Genomic DNA, 20,783 nt, shown 5'->3' with positions numbered 1-20,783 from the left:
TGTAAAGCATGGGGAAGCCTTGGAAATCTTTTGATCAGACTTTTGCTCCAAATAGTACCTCATGAAAATGATAGTTCCAGGGCCTCCCCAGTGGCGCAGCAGTTGAGCGCTGGGTTGCAAAGCTGCCCGCAGCCTCTGCAGCACCGGTTCCATCCCAGGCTGCAACCGGGCCACTGGAGGAGGGTCCCACATGGCGCGCAGACCTCTCCTGCCACCTGCTGTTCCCCTCAGCAGTGTACCTCGGTCCTTCTGCCTGCTCTGCTCCCCGCTCTGGTGAATTCTCTCACCCCCCTGCACTTCTGACTGTACCCAGTGCTTGTATATATGTATGTATGTATGTATGTATAAATAAATAAATAAAAGATTTGTTTCAAAGAAAAGAGAAAATGATAGTTCTAAAACCTGGAACATAGAGGATCTTATTCTACTGTAGATTCTTAGAATCAAATTATCCAAGTTGATGGATGGGTTGTAGCCCTCATCTATCCAGTGTTTTCTGGAAGCTGGCATTCTATTTGTATAAGCACTGGGTACAGTCAGAAGCATGGGAGGGTGAGAGAATTCACCAGAGCCAGAGTGGGGTACAGAACAGGCAGACTGACGAAGTACACTGCTAAGGGGAGCAGCAGGCGCGGCAGAGAGGTCTGTCGCACCATGTGGGACCCTCGCTGGTGGCTGAGGGCAGCTTTGCAGCCCAGCGCTCAACTGCTGCACCACCAGGGGAGCCCCTCAGCTGGCATTCTTGAGGGCCTTTTCCATGTGAGGACAGGTATTGGGGCTGCATGATTCAGGGAGATAGTCTCTGTCCCCCACAGACCCCCCCAATCGTCCTCGCACCTGGTGACATTTCAAGTACTGGCCTATGATGAAGCATTCTAGTGACAATAAGTGCACTATTGCACAGGACAAACCAGTCCCTTCCCAGTTACATGGCCTTAGAGTTGAAGGGGACCATCGGGATCATCCTTTCCAGTTGTTTCTGGACTTAATTTTTTCAAGTGAAATTTTAGCCTAAACACACACATCTATAAAATGGATAAAGTTGGCTGTGCTCCAAGTGTGGCCCTGCTGACTGACTGTCCCCTCTCTCTTCCTGAGGGGGACCCTCCTCAGATCCCTTGGGCCCCGAGGCAGTAATATGAATCAGCTCTAATAATTATTTAGAAAACTGTACTCTTCATTTCTTGATTATTTTGTTGGTTGTCAGAAAAGTCATGATGTGTTTTTGCTTGAAAAACAGAAAAAAGAAATCATGACTTTTCCAACAACCCAGTTCAGCCCCCTGGAGCAGCACAGGATAAATCCATTTTGCCTTCTTAATATAAACACTTCTATGCTTGAAGGACACCCAGCATGCCCTTCCTACCTACACTGTCTCTTCTCCAATATAAATAGGCCTCATTGCCGCTAACCTGCCTTCAGGTGGCATATCTTCAAAGTTTTAGTCAGGAAACTATTTTTTCTTCTCTCTGGGAAACCAGAACCAGAGCTTCTATGAACTTTGGAGAATTTGAAGTTGATTTTTCACTTCCCTAACCCATCCTTTATTTCTCTCCCCACCCCCAGTTCCTCTTCCCTGATTTAAATACTTCCAGCCTCCTTGCAAACACTGTTATTGAAGTCAAAAAAAGATGTTAAAGACCTGGCCTTTTTAGATGGAGTCCCACTTGCAGTCTCAACTTAATTCCTGTTTTAGGACCCTGCCCATACAGCAGCTCCCTCCACAGTCATCCAAATGCCTGTCAGTGCGGGCAGGGCCTTAGCTGTGCATCCTCTATTTAACATTCTGTTGGCGTATCAGGTTTCATCGGCCCAAGTGATTTCACTGCAGAGACCTCTTGGCGTCTTGCTCTGAGCAGATGAAAGGAGCCTCTGAAGGGGAGCTGCTGCTCTGGCACACACAAGCAGAGCAGCATATTCCTGCACGGCCCACAGTGCCTCCGTTGCGTTCCGTATCAAAGGCTCTGCCTTTGGGAGGGAACAAGCGAGGGGGTCACATGGTTAGAGATTCACATGGAATGTCTAAAAATTAAGTTTTGCCGTCTGGAAAAGTCGGAGTTTGTACCCCTTTATCTGAGGTCCCATCTTTGCGCTCATTTTAATTGACTGTCCAGTGCTTGATTATCTTACAGGCTTGAGACCATTTATTTCCTTGCTTTCTCCCTCTTCCCATATTTTATGTAGACTGGTGCTTTCAAATCTAGAACATGATTTCACACGCCCTGTGACACTTAGGAAGTTAAGAGTTGATAATACTCAGGCTTTCTGCATTTTGTCATATTTTACCATCTGTGCAACATATGAAAGGTGTTAAATTTCCCTTCCTTGGCATGCTGGATGTTGTACAGGGCATCCAAGATGATGAAAGCTCTTGTCTTTAGGCTTTGCCACTGCACCCAGAAGTTTTTAACCTGGGGCCTGTAGACAGTCTAGGGAATCTGTGGCATGCTTTTTGGACTCTTAGAGAAGATTCTAAAATTATATACAATTTTTTGTGTATAAGTTCTTATTCACATTTTTCTGGAGGTTTTTCAAGACATCTGAGACCAAGGGATGGTTAAGGATGACTGAACTAAGATTTCAAGATCCTGAAATTAAACTCGATGTCTTCTAATCAGGATTTATCAAGGCAGGACTGACTTTGTTGTTGTTTTTAAGGAAAATGTCTTTTAAAATCCCTGTTTTAAAGCATGCCTGTGACTGAATGTCATTTGGCCTTGGTCAGCTGATAGAGGACTTTTATGCCCTAAATGTTGTGTGGAAACCAAAAGAAAACAGAAGAGTGCCATCTAGAGGTCTTTACAGCGATTTCACCATTTTGTATTCAGACCTAGGCCTTCTCGCTAAAGGGGAGTCTTAGCTTTAGTAACTTTGTAAACTGAGAAATGGTTTCTTCGCTTAAGCAATTATAGACCCTATAGGTATGTGTTGATAATGTTTATAATCTATACAAATGGTATACTTGTGTGGGGTCTAGCCTTGCTACTCCGGAAATATAATTTTAATTAAAATTTAATGTTATACATGGCATTTATAGTATTTTATAGGGATGTCGAACGTTGGGCTTCAGGATCCACACCACATTTAAGTATTTTTAATCATAAAGCAATAACAAAGTGGTACCTGCTAAAATAACAGTGGAACTTGGTTGTATTTTCTTTTAAATTTAGAATAAATTTATTTAAATTACTCTTAAAAATTAAGAGTAATTTGTCTTAATTACTCTTAGTATTTCTTTCAAGACAGTAGTATAGAATGGCATTCGCCATTTGGTGCAGAAATGATAAGATTGCAGGGTTGAATTCATTTTGAAAAACAGATCAAACAGAACTTAATGAGACCTTTATAAAGGGTTGTCAGGAGCATAGGCCTCAAGGCCCGGCTCTGCTGTTACTTTGTGATGTTGAGAATGCTCTTGAATTTATTTCTTCTTTAATAAATGGGACTGATAATGGTATCTGAAGAGTATTTGTGCATACTGCTGCTGTTTTTATCATCATTGTCATCACCACCTTCCTCACAAGTATTGCTCCCATGTCATCATCAGCACCCCCAATTTACGAATGAGATGACTTAGAGTGTTTGTGAAATCAGAATATTGGTTTCTTGAATTTGAATCCATTGTTCTTTCTGCAATACAATATATAGGATGACCCCTCTGAAAAAAACATCTCTTGATCGATTCTCTGTAGCTCAGAACTGAGTTTGTGTGCACGTGTGACTATCCAAACAGCATTGAGAAAATCATGAAGAAGCCTAGCAAAGTCCAGTGAGTGATAGGGAGACCTCCTGTGCCTCTCTTGCCCTCACCTTGGAACACCAGGAATTTAAATTCCCTGAGTTTTGCAGGGTTGCTTTTAGACACCTAATCTGCACGTGTTAGTGTGTATGTAATATTATATACAGGCATAAGAGTATAAGTAAATGAAATTCATGGGTTATTCCCTGAATTTTTCTGGTCACATTTAGTAAAAGTACTAATCAGACCACCACATTTGAATTTCTCCTTTCTCTACCTCTGTCTGCCTTTGCCCAGTCCCTTTAGAGTAAGCAGTGACACAGGTTAGGATCAAAGAGCAAGAGAGACAGCGTTAGAAGCACGGAGCTTAAAAATCAGCCTGTTTGCCCTACCCACAGTGGCTCAGCCTTGCTGGTGCCCACCGCTCCTAGACTAAAGGCAGGCTCTTTGTCTTTTGCAGAATGTGAGCACTTGATCCGCCACATGCTGGTGTTAGACCCGAATAAGCGCCTGTCTATGGAACAGATCTGCAAGCACAAGTGGATGAAGCTCGGGGACACTGATCCCAACTTTGACAGGGTGAGCTAGGCACCATGTGCCTCAGGGAACTCTTCTTAGAGTTGCTGCACTCTCCTTGGCATGAGATTGTAATCAGGCCATAGCCTGAGAAGGCAGACACTAGGAGCAAACTTGTATAATACTAACACAGCAAGTGAAGCGAACAAGAAGGAATTTACAACCAGCTGAGTTGTTAGAGAAAAGTGACACCAGTTTCCTATACTTGTCCCCAAATCGATGTCCCTTCCTGACTTTTGAGAGAGTCTGGTTCACAGGTCTGCAGCTCACCCGCCTTGGGAATGTCTCCTTCCTGTCATCTCAGTGTTCTCAGCTCAAGTGCTGCTATAGCATGCTTTTATTTAAGCCATTATGGCCATCCCAGGTACCCCAGGATCTCAGGAAAATGGGAATCTTGCTTACTCACAGCTGAGCACCCAGGACTGTCTTGTTTAGACTTTGTCTGAAGCCAAAAATATCCAAAGCTAGAGGGCATAGACAAGCTTGATCATGGCACATGTGCCATGAACAGGACGTGGTTAACTGCGGGGTTGATAATTTGCCATTTTAATGTTACAGTTAATAGCTGAATGCCAGCAACGCAAGGAAGAAAGGCAGATGGACCCCCTGAATGAGGATGTCCTCTTGGCCATGGAGGACATGGGATTGGACAAAGAGCGGACACTACAGGTATCTCCAGAGGCGTGGAGAGCAAAGTGAGATGGCACAGTCTCCCTTGTTCTACTTTCTCCACCTTTTTGCCTTCCTGGGAACTTGGTCTTTTTGTTTTCCTCCTGTTCTTCTGTCCTCTGTGGGCCTTGGAAAGAAGGTGTTGGTCTGCTGATGTTACTGTTGACAGGGTTTTGGTCCTGGACATGCTGCTCAACCCTTTTTTATTCTTTTTCCTTCTCTCTTGGTAGTCATTAAGATCAGATGCCTATGATCACTATAGTGCAATCTACAGCCTGCTGTGTGATCGACACAAGAGACATAAAACCCTGCGCGTCGGAGTACCTCCTAGCATGCCCCGAACCATGGCCTTTCAAGCACCGGTTAATATCCAGGTGGGCAGTGACCTGATTCAGGATAAGTAACGGGGGGGGGGGGGGCAGGGCAGGAAGGAGACCCATCGCTTCCTATATGAGAGTTCCCTGCTTTTCCTCACCTCTCCCCTTCCCACCATCTCTCCCTTGTCAGAGGTCAAGCAAAGATCTGAACTGTTCTTGGACAGAAAATATGGAAGGGTCTTCCTACTCGGGATGGGCAACAATAGTTGCTTGCTTTTTGTTTTCTCTTAAGAAATAGATAGTCATTGAGAAAGACTCTGTAGACATAGATATGTAGACTCTAGTAATCAAGACTGCTTTGAAAGCCTGTCATTATTTCCTTCCATGATGTATATGCATGTGTTCCTTTCCAGGCGGAGCAGGCTGGTGCCACCATGAACATCAGCGTTCCCCAGGTGCAGCTGATCAACCCGGAGAACCAAATTGTGGAGGTAAGTGGCCACCCTCTGGTAGTCCTCAGCCGAAACCACTTCCTTCCCCATGGCCATGCTGCCTTTCCTTACAAGATTTCTACTTATTTCTTTCATTCGTTCTTTCTTTTTTCTACTTCTTATTTCCAATTTTGTTGTTTCCCTCCACCTCAGCCGGATGGGACCGTGAACTTGGACAGTGATGAGGGTGAAGAACCTTCCCCTGAAGCACTGGTCCGCTATTTGTCAATGAGGAGGCACACAGTGGGTGTGGCTGACCCACGGTGAGTATTTGCCTGCCGCCCTGATCAACAGCAGGGCAAAGAATTCCCCGACTGAGTTCCTGCCATGGTGCATCTTTCCTTCTGCATTGGATCCCCCAGAAGATATCTATTCCAGTGACTGAGACATGCTTTTAACCTCATTAAGGGTCCCTGGTAGATCAGACTCCATTTGACTAAAGAACTATAAAATTATGCCTCATGGTTAGTGGATTGAGAGCCATCACCTGCCAATTCATCATAATACTTTGCTGGAGAATATGCTAGCATCTTTGTCTACAAAGATGAAGGTGTTCTGTTCAGAGTCACAGACGAGCATCTCTAAAATTCATTGATTTTTGTCAGCTTTTAGGGATATTGTTTGCTGCATGTTCTAGAACAAGACTCATCTAAGAAGTGAGGATAAATATGGTATAATTTATATATGTTAAAAATTAAGTGAACAAGAGTCAAAAAACACACCAAATAAGTACCAGTTTCACCAGTTGTCAGTATAGTGACCTCACACTGGGGAAATGTGCTGAAAGCCAGCTCTCCCCATTTTTGTTCTACATTTGAAGACTCTCAACATTAAAAATAGCCTTGCCTCTTTTCTAGATATTTGCTGAGTAGGGAAGAAAAGTTTGTGGCAAGAGTTCTCCTGAGAGTTCAATTAGGGGCAAATAGTTTCTTATAAATACCTCCTTTTTCTGAGTGATCTCCAAAAAAACCTCCCATGCCTGCTGATTTGCTTGCTTTATATTTCTTGCTCTCAGCCTATGATCAAACAGGCACTAGAGAACATTCTGGCTCCAAAGATTGTGTCAGCTGCAAAGGGGTGGAGTCCTATGTCTCTCTGTTAGTGGAAGGATCTCTTATTTTAAAGTATGCTGTGAATCCTGCTGTCAGGGCTTGACAGCCCTGTGCATCCACACTTATCTGTCCCCTTAGCACTGACAGGAGTAATTGCATTCTTTCCCTGGTGAATCAGTTGCTACTTTGGGCAACCATTGTTTTACTGGATGGCCTGTGTCCTCCAGAAGCTTGCTGTTTACCTCCAGGCTTTGAAAACCTGAACTGGCCTGGAGCCAATATTTCCTCTTGTCCCAGAGCTCTTGGTTTTTCATGAGTGGTCAGTGCAAAACAGCAATGCCCAGGCATGACGAGTAATATGGCAGAGAGCCAGATTCCACACACTAGGTTTCTAATTGCCTTCCCATCTTAGAATTACAAACTGAGGAGGAAAGTAAAAGATAAAATAAAAAATTGTACTGAATTTAACAGTTTTGTCAATTTGGACTTATAAGCACTTTTGAGTGAGACTACTAACCAAACTTCTCTGTTACCCTGTTTTCTGTCAGCACGGAAGTTATGGAAGACCTGCAGAAGCTCCTACCTGGCTTTCCTGGCGTCAACCCACAGGCTCCATTCCTGCAGGTTGCCCCGAATATGAACTTCATGCACAACCTGTTGCCCATGCAAAATTTGCAGCCAACTGGGCAGCTTGAGTACAAGGTACCTGCATATGGGAGAGGGCTTGTCCCAGAAAACACATTTGAGCTTCCTTTCCTTTGATGGACTTTGGGTGACCTTCCGCAGGATTTTAGGGTCTCCTTTTCTTGATTTCTCTTACAAAGCAGCTTGGGAGGAGGGAAGATTTCTCTAGTCTATGTCGTAATCAAAGGATTCCTTCATTTCAGCAGACTAGTAGAAAACTGCTGTTTTCTCTGCTCCTTCTCCCACCCACCCATCTCACCTCTCTCTTTCCCACTCCACGCCCAATAGGAGCAGTCCCTATTACAGCCGCCCACCCTACAGCTGCTGAATGGAATGGGCCCCCTCGGCCGGAGGGCATCAGATGGAGGAGCCAACATCCAGCTACATGCCCAACAGCTGTTGAAGCGCCCACGGGGACCCTCCCCACTTGTCACCATGACACCAGTAAGTAGCTTTGGCTAAGGAGGTTGTGGGCCTAGGGGCTCCAGGGCCTCCAACGTAAACATCTGAATTTCCTTTGTCTAAATTTACGATGCTCAATGTTTCCCATTTTCTTAAAGGTTGTAGAATTTTCCAGACTTCATTTTTGGCTACCCTCTTTACTTAACCAAATTATTTCTACACTGCAGCCTGCTCTTGGACAGCCTCCTCTTCGGGGGCCAGTTTAGATGCCCCAGTTAGGTACAGCTGCAGTCCAGCTAGCCTGGACTCAGGCGGCAGGGCCTAGCTCACTGCCTTCTCCTGACAGAGGGCATGGAATCTGATAGCTTTCTCTGTAACTAATAGCTATGTCAGACTGGTTTCCAAAATTGCCTTCTCCCTAATCCTCTTTCCTTTGATCAGCATTATCCACATTTGGATACAACCTGGATCCCTTGGTTATTTGGCTTTCACAAGCTCTAACCTAGTCACCTGGTCATAGTCAGAGATTCTTTTCTTCCCCAGGGGTCTGTTTATTTCCCGTCATAGGTATTTTCATTCATTCATTCAGTCAGTCTCATCGTACCATAAGGTTGGGTACTGGTTATATCCATGAACTTACTGGGTGTTTAGAGTAGTGCTGCTCATAATATCTCTAGCCGAGGACCTTTCTTTCACTCGTCAGTCTATCGAGGATTAATGCCTTTGCACAATAAAGTCAAAGTGAATTAGTAGAGAAGTGGAAAATTTTAAACATACAAAATACAAGACTAAATTTTTATTTGACTTAACAGACAAAATTGTCAACTTGCTACGAAAGCTCATTTGCCGTTTCTATATTTAACTTGTCACAGAATGGTAACAAAAGTCTGCACTGGCATGGGTCCCTGGGGCCACGCTTTCAGTTGCAATGCTGTCGAGAAAAGGAAAGAATTATATTCATAGTTCTTGGCCTCACTGAGGTTATGGTATGGGGAGACAAGATCAACAGACGTAAAGGTGGACTAATAAAAAACATTTGTGGTTAAGTGTCAGCGTGAATACTGTGATGGCAGAGGAGGCTTTCAGGGCAAGATCGATGTCAGCCATAAAGGATCGGGAGTATTTCTAGGGAAGGTGGAGTGACTTGTTTTGTGTCCTGTAACTGCTTTTGCCAAGGTCATTAACAAGCTTTTGTTGATGAATCCAGTGAACATTTTTAATCTTTATCTTTTTGAACCTTACAACTGTATAGTCACTGTTGACTATTTTTTCTGCTTGAAATATTGTCTCCTTTTGGCTTCTGTGAGCCCACATTCTCCTTGTTTTCCTCCTGCCTCTCCTTTTCAGATTCCCCTTCTGCTTGTTTCTTGAAATTGGTAAAACCGAGTGTTTTATCTTGGGCCCTGTTTCCATACCGTTTTACATGCTTTGAATGATCTAGTCCACTCCCAAAATTTCAGTTCCCATCTGATTCTCCTGCCCAGATTGCTCTTCTGAGTTATCCACTTCTGGGTGCCTACTGCAAAGTTAGTGCTCACAATTTAAATTTACCATGTCCCAAAATGAACTTCTCCTGATTAAGAAGGCTGTTTCACCCCCAGGTGACAGTGAATGGCACTGTCATTCTCCGGGTGACACAAGCTAGGCTTGTGAATTTTGTCTTTAACTCTTCCCACCCCCGTAGCCCACATACCAAATCAATTATCCAGTGCTTGTGAAGTAAATACCTTACTTCTCCCCACCGCTACCACCCTTTCCTTCACTCACCCTTTGCCTAGATTAATGCCAGCCTCCTCACTGGCTTCCTGTCTTGTCTCCTCATCTCCACCACCAGCCATTTTCACACTGCAACTAAAACAAGCTGGCTTTCTAAAATATGAATCTTGTAACATCTTGTCCCTGCTTAAAATCCTTTAGTGATTCACCACTGCCCTTCCCCAAAATAAACTTCTTACTGTGGTATTCAGGCCTTTCTGACTGGCCACAGTGTTCCTCTGCTCCTCACCGATAGCCACTTCCTGCCTGACCCTGTTCAGTCCAGCCTCGTAGAACTGCAGCAAGAGAGCTGGAAGCCCGAGAAGCAGTGAAACGGTGGCATTAGTTCAAAAGTTTTCTTTGTTTATAATTATCATCCTTTGAAGAAAATGCCCTTTTGTGAAAATTGAAGTACGGTTTTTACTCTGGTGCCTGAGGCAGGGTGAGAGTTCTGTGAGCCATCGGGAGGCAAGTGACTGTCAGGGCCACACGCGCTCCTTTCTTGAGAGTCACAGTGATGCCTTGTGGCGATTCTCATTCGCTCACGTGTATTGGTGGGTAGCAGCTGTGTTGAAGCAATGAACCGCAATAACAGTTACATGTACTGAAATGTACTTAATAAAAACCATTGTGTTCTTTTGGAATCGAAGACTTCTAAACTCTGGAAACAACATTAACATGGAGCAGTAGGTCAATTCCTAGACATTCCAGGCAAATAAGCTGCTACTATTTCTTCAGATCCTGCAACAACTGCCAGCCTTCTCTTTTCTCTTAGCCTTGAAATCCTAGGGGCTTGTGATGATCCCTCTCCCTCTTTGCTTGATTAGCTCCTATTCATCCTTCAGGTGTCATGCTAGGTATCACCTCTTCTGGGATGCCTTCCTCAACTCGCAGGCATTCCTGTTAGAGGACTTGGCTATCTGCAATTGTCTGTTTACTTATCTGTATCCTCTATTAGATTGCAAAATGAGGGCAAGAGCTCTGTTAAGTCACATTTAACCCTGGAACATAGTAGGCATTCAGCTCTTTGTTGGATGTCTGCATGACTGAATAAAGATGAATCAGAGCAAGAAATCCAAATTAAAATATCCTGAACAAGGTGAAAATGAAAATAGAAAGTACATAAAGTTCTGTGTAACCAAGGGGTCTTGGACAAGTTTTGTAAATAGGAAAATGAACAGCAAGTTCTGCTCCAAGTCTAGCTTCTGGAATTAGAGTTATTACAAAAGCAGCACCACCTTGAGCTTTTCCTTCCTGTCTCTCTGCAGGCAGTGCCAGCAGTTACCCCTGTGGACGAGGAGAGCTCGGATGGGGAGCCAGATCAGGAAGCTGTGCAGAGGTAATGTGGCATCTGGCCGTGCTTGCAGAACGTCCTTGGGCAGGCTCCCCCTGCAACCAGCGAAAGGTCACCTCTGCCCAAGGAGGTGGTACAGTGCAGCTTCAACATTTGTGTGGTCTCTTTGCTCAAGCCAGATGGCATGTTCCTCCCCACATGGAAGTAACAGAAGACTACCCAGAAAATGTCATTTCTGTAAGCGCCATTGGAAGTCCCCTAAGTGACAGCAATAACCATAAGAACTTTTTCTCTCCTCCCTCCTTCCTTCCTTGCCCCCTGCCTTCATATTGCAACTCTGATAGTGTTCACCAGGCACAAAGCCTGCTCCTACCTGCCAAGAACTGTTTACTGAAAAGGAATTGGCGATTTGGGATGACAGTGATCCTAGCTAGTCTGGCCATGGACCTCTGGCATGGACGCTTCCTTTCCAGGAGAAGGAATACCTCTTGTACTGTTTGCTGTGTGCTTCTTCCATCCCCTTGTACCAACAAAGAGATATTGAAAAAGAAATATGGGATTCGGGCCAGGGACAGATGCAAATATCCATTGTTTGCAGAACCTTGTTGAGCGATGCCTCACTCACAGGATGCGCCCGTGCCAGCAGGCATGCTGTACTGTCCTCTTTACCTCAGTCCCGGTAGCCGTGGTCCTCAGCTCCTGCATGCCCCCTTCGGGAGTTGTCTTTCTTTTTTTCTGGGGTGGGGGGTTTGACCAGAATCCAGCATGTATTTTCCCAGAAATACAGGTGTTCTTCAAGATTATATGTTTTTCCCTTGAGGGAAGTTGAAATAAAATGGTTTTCATGGGCTCTTGGGGAAACTGGGTGTCTTTATCAAATGGCTATTAAACCACTAATGGCTTACTTTTTGGCAAATTCACATACCGCTAATTACAGTCTATTAAATGTGTTTAGCTTCCATGGGCAAAGTAGTTAAGAACGAAACAAGAGCATTTGTCCCTACCCTGGCAGCTCTCTATGGGAGCTGCTGTTCAAAAGGAAGCTGGTCCCATATTAAAGAGACAGGGGTGTTAGCAGGCGGGTGGGCCCCTCCACAGCACAGCCAGCAGAAGAAAATCGGGGTAACTTTTTGTTTCCTCTTGATGCTGTGTCCGTAGTTTGCTGACAACGGAGTCTTATAAAGTTGCAAATGCACCCTGCTGGTGTTGTGGAGAAAAGAGAAATGAGGAAACCTCTGTCTTCTTACCTCAGTTAGACAGCAGGGTATCATGTTCATTGTCTTGGACTCTTCCTCCCGCTCTACCTTCTTTCTTCCTTCCACCCGCATTTGAAGGGTAAAAGGACCATCCATTTTGATGTAATGAAAAGGAACACTGCTGCTTTTATTCACGGCCACGAAGAACTGCTGTGGAGAGGGAGTCATCACCCAGAGGAAGGGGACCCATATCTTGTTCACAGTGTCGACTCTGATAGATCTGAAAGACCTTCAGAATCAAAATCATCACCCTGCAAACTCTTCAGCCTTTGAAACTTGTTTTCTTGTCTTGCCTTCTTTCCACCTGAAAGAAATTCTAGACATTTCATGTGGTTTCATTTCTTCATCTTCTAATGAATGTTGGTTCCTTGGGGACAACATTTATTTTTCTTCTGATGATTGGTTATAATCTTGGGGCACAGAGGGGGTTGGGGGGTGTTTTTGGAACTCGCTTATCCCCAAATGGAAGGATCTGTTTAATGTGACTTATAGTGAGGACAGTCTCAAAACATGGCGGCACAAATGGGATCAAGAGATGTATGTGGAGCCCTTCTGAGTATCTCCCAGGGTTCATCTCTGGGGATAATCCTGCAGGTTCATTTCCTCTGACTTGTATTTTAGAAAATAGAAGGGAAAAGAGGAATAAAATCAAGTAGGCTGTAAATTCCTCTGTTGAAGGAAATGTAAGGAAAATCGATCCTCTTTGTGAGCTACTTCTGCTTTCTCTCTTTTCTTCAATGGCTACTCTTAGATCCAAAAGTCAGCCACCTCAATGGTAAGCCAACTTCTGTTGGCCAGCTGGATATATTTCACTTTCATCCAGTCAGGGATCTGTTTGCCATCGAGTCCCTTTTGAGCTCTGGCACTATTTCATTCAGAGTGCTTTGGATTAACTTCTGTGCTTCTTGCTGAGGAATATTCCTGTCTGTCTTTTTTACTATGAAATGTGCTCCTGCTTGTTGCAGGTACTTGGCAAATAGGTCCAAAAGGCATACACTGGCCATGACCAACCCTACAGCTGAGATCCCACCGGACCTACAGCGGCAGCTAGGACAGCAGCCTTTCCGTTCCCGGGTCTGGCCCCCTCACCTGGTACCTGATCAGCATCGGTGAGTAGCCACGTGAGCTGTGTGAGCTCCTTGAGGCTCATCGGACAGGCACCTTTCTGGCTAGTCTTCCAGTGATGGTGACCAGCATTGAGGCTTTAAATAGCATCCTGAGCTTACGTCTTCTCAGCTCCTTGCACTGAACAGTGCACAGTAAGAGATTCTTCATTCCCACTACCCTGTAGACATGTTTGCTGTCTGCAGTTGATTCTCATTATTCTAGATGTTGACTCATGGATGAAGTTGAACTTGAAACCTGAAAGGAGGTAAAGTTCTCAGAAGGCCTTATCAATAGACTTGACCTTTAATAACCTTTAATAACACATCGCCTTCAAAAGAATGAGCATTTCTTATCATGTCACCGTGCGCCAGTGAACTTGGATATGGAGGAAGACATCCCTTTGAGAGTGGTAGAGCAGGGATGCTGCATCCTCTTGAATGCTGTGCTTAAGAAGTCCTTCTTGCAATATTCTGATAGCAAATCTTTTACTGGGTCTCTGTTACATTCGTAATCCATTCTCTTGAAGACATAAAAACAAGCTTAGCCTTCCGAGCCAAGAAAATTTCACAGAATTGAGTCCATGTAAGCCTGAAAGTAGAGGGCAGTGACACTTTGCTAGGTTAAGTAGATGGTTATCTTCTGTGCTTTCCTTGATGACTAAAAATCTTAGCAATGTCCATTCTGAAGCTCTCCCCCAGCTCACGGGGCACACTTTCAAAGCCACCACCAATTGTTAGAGCTTATTTTATTTCAATCTCTTTGGGAACATGATGCAAAGCAGCCCTACTTGGAAGAACAAAACCAGTTGAATTCCAAGGACATTTAAGTTTATAAATGTGTTGTTATTAACTCTCTCAACCAACTCACTCTGGCAAGCTTGACACTGTTTTTATTGTGGTTAGTTACCCACTGGGCATCAGTGTAATCAGCAGAGACAGGTGAACTCTGAGCAGAATGAGACATAATTAATGCCACGTTGGAACTCTCAAAGAAGGCAGATAAGCTTTTATAAATGGCTGTGAATAACCTAGTAAAAACGATCTGCTAAGAGGAGCAAAAGTCTCCTATGAGACTCAGATGGCACAGGAAGACAATGTTTTTCTAAGGAAAATCTCTCAGGACCTACCTCCACTGTTAGGGTGCTACATCAGAGGGTACTTTGAGTCATGATTGGAGAGCTAGCTTTAACCCCCATAAACTTTCTTTGATTTCTCAATAACTCTGAGTACTCCACTGTTACCTAATAGACCCTCTATTACTTAATTTCTCCTTGTTTCTATCTGCCCCTTCTCCATAGTATGACATTTAATTTTTCAGCCCTTGTCAGGGTTTGCTGCTTAGCTGAAGTCTTTTGGTGTCCCTGTATGATTTGAAGTGTTCCCTGGGAGATGCTTGTCAGGGTAACTTGAAGATCAGCACATCTCCACAGCCAGCCTTTATCACAGACCCTGCATCCTGTTTACATTTGTCACTAAGGGAAGACCACATTGGCCCACGGCTCTGTTTGTGTGGTTTCTACCCTGCCTGCAGTCATCGTCAAGGCCTTGCCTGCTGGAAATCTGTCTGCTGTCTGTTTTCATGTGAACACTCTTTGTAGAGTGTTTAAAGGTTTTCTGTGGTCAAGCCAGTTTGGATTGGAATGAGTGCTTATTGAGTGGCAGGTTGGGATTGGTGGGGCATTTATGCAAACTCAGCATGTTTTGATGTTGATTGGATTACTGTAAAAATATGGCAACATAGAGACTGAAGTTAGTCTTCAGGGGAAAAGAAACATTTTCCAGGACCATAAAAGACTGAAAATGGGTGGCCTGAATAGATTATTGAATTTCTTTCCATTTTTAAGGAAATGATTCAGAAATAGTGTGTGTGTGTGTATGTGTGTGTGTATATATAAATATGTAAAAATATTCTTTTTGGGTATAATAGAGGAAGCCCAACATGGAAACACAAGGGGTTTGATCTCCTTTTCAATCCTGGAACTGTGTAATTTAAGTTAAATTTGTTTTTTAAAAGTGTAATTTACAAAAAAAAAAAAAAAAACCTAACATAAGATGAGTTTTATCTAAGCGGGGAACCAAATCCGTTTGAAGACATAGTGGGAATATTGGCCTAACAGGAGGCTGTGCTGAGTTTGAATGTGATTGCTAAAAAAAAATAAAACATAATTGACAATATCAGTGCTTCCAGAAATAAGCAGCTACATCAGAACTGTTCCTCTGAAGTTATGGTGCTGGACTGACCTGGGTGTCAGTCTGTTCACATCCTGAGCTTCTGGAAAACTCGTGAAATACCTGGACCTGGGAGTATTACTCTGATGGGTGAGAATGGGTGTTGCACAGGTAGACTGTATGAACTGTCTGAAGAACACGGCCGAGTCAATCAGAAATGTGTCCATTATGAGAAAACACTCAAATGTGTAAGAATCAAATTTCAGGAGGAAATATATTTTCTTACTTTAACTCAAACACCTGAAGTAGAAACAAAGCTAAAAAGGATGGAGGAAATGCTCTCAAGAGCAGCTCTTCTGATCACTGTTTCTGGAGAGTGTCTGCCAAAATCATTTGTCTTTTGTGCTGTTCAAACCAGTCTGTGTTCATGCTCATTCCATTAGCCCACTCCCTGCCATGTCAAGCTTCAGGTAGAGTGAGCAGATGTCCTCAGATGAAAACAAAGGGGAAAGGGCCTCCTTCTGCTGCCCGAATTCTTGCCACCCTGCACCATCATCAGCCCTCCTCAGCCCTCCCTGTCTGCAGGGTATTTGAACTCGCTTGTTAACCTGCTTCCTTAGCCTCGGTTCTGCTTCAGTCTAGAATAAGTAACTGGCAAGGTGGTTCATCATTTCACCCATAGTTAAGTGTAATGTCATCTCTGCCTGGACATGAAACCCTGATCCTTTCCATCAGCTGCTGGAATGCTGCCTTGGCAGTCTTTTATCTGCTTACCTCAACCATCAACATCTCTTTCTGATTAGGTAACAAGTATAGGTGTTAGCTTCTAGCCCCGATGCTGTCTTAGGCATTCCTTATCAAGAGCTTGTTCTCTCTTTCTGTAAGATACTGGCTGTGTTCTCATTGAGCCACGGGGATTTTGAAAGCAATCCACATGATTTCTCTTTCATTAGGAGGCTGGGTGGGTGCGGCTGCTCTGAGAAGTTAATCTTCACAGTAGGTATTTTGTGTTGACCAGGTATGTGCAGGATCTGGAGGCTCACCTTCCTTAAGAACGTGCTGTCTCCATCTTGGGATCAGAAATACCCTTTTCCCCCCATTTACAATTGCACGCTCCATTTTCTAGCACAGCACCTATGTGCTCTGGGCCCGGACCTCTGACCACAAAGCACGCTGTAGGTTCCCTCTAGTTGTACGGAGATTACCTCTCAGGGAAAACTTGGTATGTGAATTTGAGGTATCTAAAGTCACTAGATAGGGGCATGATTGTGAAAGCCAGAGCTCCTGTACAGCTCGGGCCTAAGGGATATTAAGAAGCTCTTCTCTCTGACTAGTATATTTGTAAGCACTCTCTGTATTTGACCCCAGGACTTTACCGGGCTTGGAAATCAAGCCAACTTGAAGGTAAGTGGAAATGGAAAATGTGCACCTGGAGCCCTCTGAAGGGGAGCAGGCTAGGGCAGTGACCCTCCTCTGGAGATGGCATGGAAATGGCCTATCATGCAGGCTCCCACGTGCAGCCAGCCATCTGTGTGTTCATCTGGAACTGCAGTCCCTGGGTGATTTGGTCAGAACCCCTGAGTCCTAGTCCCTAACCTTCTCTTCCCATGTATTCAGCTCTACCTACAAGGACTCCAACACCCTGCACCTCCCTACGGAGCGTTTCTCCCCTGTGCGCCGGTTCTCAGATGGGGCTGCAAGCATCCAGGCCTTCAAAGCTCACCTGGAAAAAATGGGCAACAACAGCAGCATCAAACAGTTGCAGCAGGTAATGAAAGAGATGGCAGACATCTATGGAGAAGCATGGGTAACCCAGACCAGTTTTGCAGGAGTGTTAAACTTGAACCCACTCATGTCAGCAGCACTGCAGGTTTTTAGATTCACTTTCTATAGGTCCAACTTTCTAACACTCTTTGCTTTCTTCTTGTGATGTCCAGCACCCCCCCCTCCCCCGGATCAGACTTGCTTACCCCTGGCAGGACTAAATCTTCCATCTGTCTCTACAGTTCATTAGAGAGCAGTTTCTGAGCTTGGGTTTCAGTGGGAAACATTGGGGAAGATGCTTTAAGTAATTCTGGCATCCTGCTCTTAGTTTATGGATGCTGGGTCTTGTTGGAGCTTGCCCTACAATTGTTCCTACCTGGCCTAGTCTCCAGTTGGTGTGGAATGGTGGTCCCAGGGGAAGGAAGTCGTACTTCCAGACTTCTGTAACAGGCCTGTTTCCTCTTGCCTGCCTTATGACCAAGCTGCAGTTGGCATGTTTATACACAGATTTCGCACTGGCCACTTCCTCGGTGTTTTCCAGCCGTTCACACAAAACAGCACTTAGTACACAAATACCTATATAAACGGGTTAGTCCCTCCTCAAGGACACTGTTCTTCTCTTGTGGCTCTTTCTGCCCATGAGACCTGGGGGCAGATCTGCATCTGCTGACATCACTGCATGGGGCGTCATGGAGCTGCACCCCATCTGTATGAACTGCTTTCCCTTCAGGAGTGCGAGCAGCTGCAGAAGATGTACGGGGGGCAGATTGATGAGAGAACCCTGGAGAAGACCCAGCAGCAACATATGTTATACCAGCAGGAGCAGCACCATCAAATTCTCCAGCAACAAATTCAAGTAGGCCTTCACTCTTTGCTTTCTCCAACTGGTTTGGAGTTTGCTTTCAGGCTGACTTGCCTGTGAGTTTTGGAGGTGATCCCACTGGGCAAAGTGGAGTTATGTTTATGGCTGACATGTTTCAATAAAGGTAATCAAACCTTTTGAAGAAGGAGAGCATAATCGCAGTCACAGATAGTACTTTCTGTTTCTCCCTTCCTGAGACTAGCTCTGACTAATCATTAAGCTCACAATTGGTTTTATTTTTTTTCCTTTCCCCCCATATGTCTTAGGATTCTATCTGTCCTCCTCAGCCTTCTCCACCTCTTCAGGCTGCATGTGAAAACCAGCCGGCCCTCCTCACCCACCAGCTCCAGAGGTAATGAATCATTTTGTTTCGTGCCTAAGCCATTGTCTGTGTGACTTGGCCTGACTCATATGGGAGATATTGACTGACTTTAGCATTCATCTTGGAAGGACCTATTTGAAAAGCAGAGGAATCAATGTAAATCTGAGCAGCCTCCCTAAAATCCTGACTTCTGGTGCCACTTCATTTTCTTAGCCCCATGAATAAAGTAATCTGACCTCTTCCTCACAAGGCGGTTACAGGCTCACAATGACCTCTGCCTCTTTGGGAAGGCTTGTAAAATAGCATGTGGCTAGTGTTAAGTAGACAGTGGTGGGTGGCTTATGTATGCTTTTGTAGCCTGGAGGAGCAGAATAGTTTCTGGCTGTGTAGATTGTATGGCTGAAAATAACTTCAAGGTTATTATACTGTCACCTCAGGAAATTTATTTATCTGGTTTTGTTGTTTTTTAAGGTTAAGGATTCAGCCTTCAAGCCCACCCCCCAACCACCCCAACAACCATCTCTTCAGACAGCCCAGTAATAGTCCTCCCCCCATGAACAGTGCCGTGATCCAGCCTCATGGTGAGTGGAGCGGTTTAGAACAGGCCGTGGCATGCCGCATGGACAAAATGAGCCTGAGACTCAAGCGCCATGAGCCATTGATTTAAAAAGCAAAAGTGGCAAAATATTTAAGGAGTAGACTCTTGAGCCAGAGTGCCTCAGTTTGAGACCTAGTTCTACCAACTTCTTAACTGTAAAACCTTAGGTAAGTTGCTTAAACTCTTTGTACCTCAGCTTTCTCAGGTGTAAAATAGGGATAATAATAGTATTTAATGAATGAATATACGTCAAGCACTTGGAACAGTCCCTGGTACAAAATAGTTCTCAGTAAAGGTTAACTATTATTAATATTTTAAATAAAACTCCCTCCAACCCTACCACATGAAGAGTGACTAGCAGAATCTTCCTTATTGTCATGCCCCTGTCTGGTTTTCCATTGTGCTTGTAGGATCCGTGTGGGTGTATAGGTGGAGGTGAAGATGAGTCTATCCTCATGGGTATGGGTCTTCAGAGACCAGGGCTCTGAAGATTTAGTGTTCTAAAAGCCGGAATTTCTTAAGTAATGCACACAAGCTAGATTGCCCATGAAGAACCTGAAGTCATCCCTAGATCCTTCCTACTCAAAGTGAGATCCCTGGGTCAACAGCATCAGTAGGAAAAAGTGGAATCTCTGATTCCATCCCAGACCTAATGGAATCTTTGTTCTAGCAAGATCCCCAGGCCATTGGTATGCATGTGAGAATTTGAAAAGTACTGCTCTACATCAGAGCTGCTCAGGGAATAATCTACTGGCCAGCTTTCAGGGCAGCTTGTTAGAAATACAAATTTTGGGGTCCCCACCATAGTCCACTGAATCATAATTCTGTAGGTAGGGCCCAGGAATCTGTGTTTTAACAAGTTCTCCAGATGAGTCTGCAATTGGGGGAGCACTGCTGTAACTGGTATCCAGTTTGAGTGGTCTCATTGCTCCCATTACTTCCAGGAGGCAGGTAACCTGGACATTCAGTCACTCTGAGGTTCTTTCTCTGCAGGTGCTCCATCTTCCTCCCAGTTTCAAGGCTTACCCTCCCATAGTGCAATCTTTCAGCAGCAGCCTGAGAACTGTTCCCCTCCTCCCAGCGTGGCACTAACCTGCTTGGGCATCCAGCAGCCTACCCAGTCACAGCAGGTGACCATCCAAGTTCAGGAGCCTGTTGACATGCTCGGCAACATGACAGGGACAGCTGCAGGCTCCGCTAGCCGGGGCATGTCCATTAGCCCCAGTGCCAGTCAGATTCAGATGCAGCACCGGACCAACCTGATGGCTACTTTCAGCTACGGGCATCGACCCTTGTCCAAGCAGCTGAGTGCTGACAGTGCAGAGGCCCACAGGTAAGACTGCAGAGTCACCCAGCCTTCTGTCCCGGCGATCCAGGGGCAGGCAGCACCTCAGCAGGGCGGGAGAGGAGGCAGCAAGGAGAGAGGCTGACAGGGCTGTGCTCATTTCACCCTTTCCAAAATCAGAGTGGTGGATTTAGGGTGAACTTGAAATCTGTTTATTGATCCAGGATCAAAATGCTCATGGTACAGAGGAGGAAAGGTAAAAGCTGTTTGCTGTTGATCTGCAAAATAGAAAATGAGCTATTGGAGGAGCTTCTAAAAATGCCAGTTCCCTCGATAACTTCTTAGCATTCTCTTCCTGTCTGTCACGCGCGTCCTGAGAGGTTGGTACTTCTTAGAGATAGGTAAGAGAGGCCTTGCTGCTTGCTTTGAGCTAGAGCCAGGT

At 44.8% G+C, this 20,783-nt stretch overlaps 1 protein-coding gene across 3 annotated transcripts in view; it reads left to right on the top strand.

The window, feature by feature from the left end:
* SIK3 (SIK family kinase 3) overlaps nucleotides 1–20,783 on the top strand; it is a gene marked incomplete at both ends in the record, with an annotated part of 214,797 nt that overhangs the window by 182,140 nt on the left and 11,874 nt on the right. Inside the window, 14 exons of one of the 3 annotated variants that reach the window (XM_084248676.1) lie at nucleotides 4,200–4,318; nucleotides 4,874–4,984; nucleotides 5,215–5,358; nucleotides 5,715–5,792; nucleotides 5,946–6,055; nucleotides 7,393–7,546; nucleotides 7,817–7,972; nucleotides 10,954–11,024; nucleotides 13,201–13,344; nucleotides 17,128–17,278; nucleotides 18,005–18,130; nucleotides 18,403–18,488; nucleotides 18,930–19,039; nucleotides 20,050–20,389. In XM_084248676.1, coding sequence (XP_084104802.1) covers nucleotides 4,200–4,318; nucleotides 4,874–4,984; nucleotides 5,215–5,358; nucleotides 5,715–5,792; nucleotides 5,946–6,055; nucleotides 7,393–7,546; nucleotides 7,817–7,972; nucleotides 10,954–11,024; nucleotides 13,201–13,344; nucleotides 17,128–17,278; nucleotides 18,005–18,130; nucleotides 18,403–18,488; nucleotides 18,930–19,039; nucleotides 20,050–20,389 — 1,900 coding nt within the window. The remainder of the gene's footprint in view (nucleotides 1–4,199; nucleotides 4,319–4,873; nucleotides 4,985–5,214; nucleotides 5,359–5,714; nucleotides 5,793–5,945; nucleotides 6,056–7,392; nucleotides 7,547–7,816; nucleotides 7,973–10,953; nucleotides 11,025–13,200; nucleotides 13,345–17,127; nucleotides 17,279–18,004; nucleotides 18,131–18,402; nucleotides 18,489–18,929; nucleotides 19,040–20,049; nucleotides 20,390–20,783) is intronic. The other 2 variants (XM_084248678.1, XM_084248677.1) reach the window with 2 other exon arrangements.

Source organism: Talpa europaea (genome assembly GCF_964194135.1).
Source record: "Talpa europaea genome assembly, chromosome: 12".
Classification (NCBI taxonomy): domain Eukaryota; kingdom Metazoa; phylum Chordata; class Mammalia; order Eulipotyphla; family Talpidae; genus Talpa; species Talpa europaea.
This window is presented reverse-complemented; position numbering and strand designations above follow the sequence as displayed.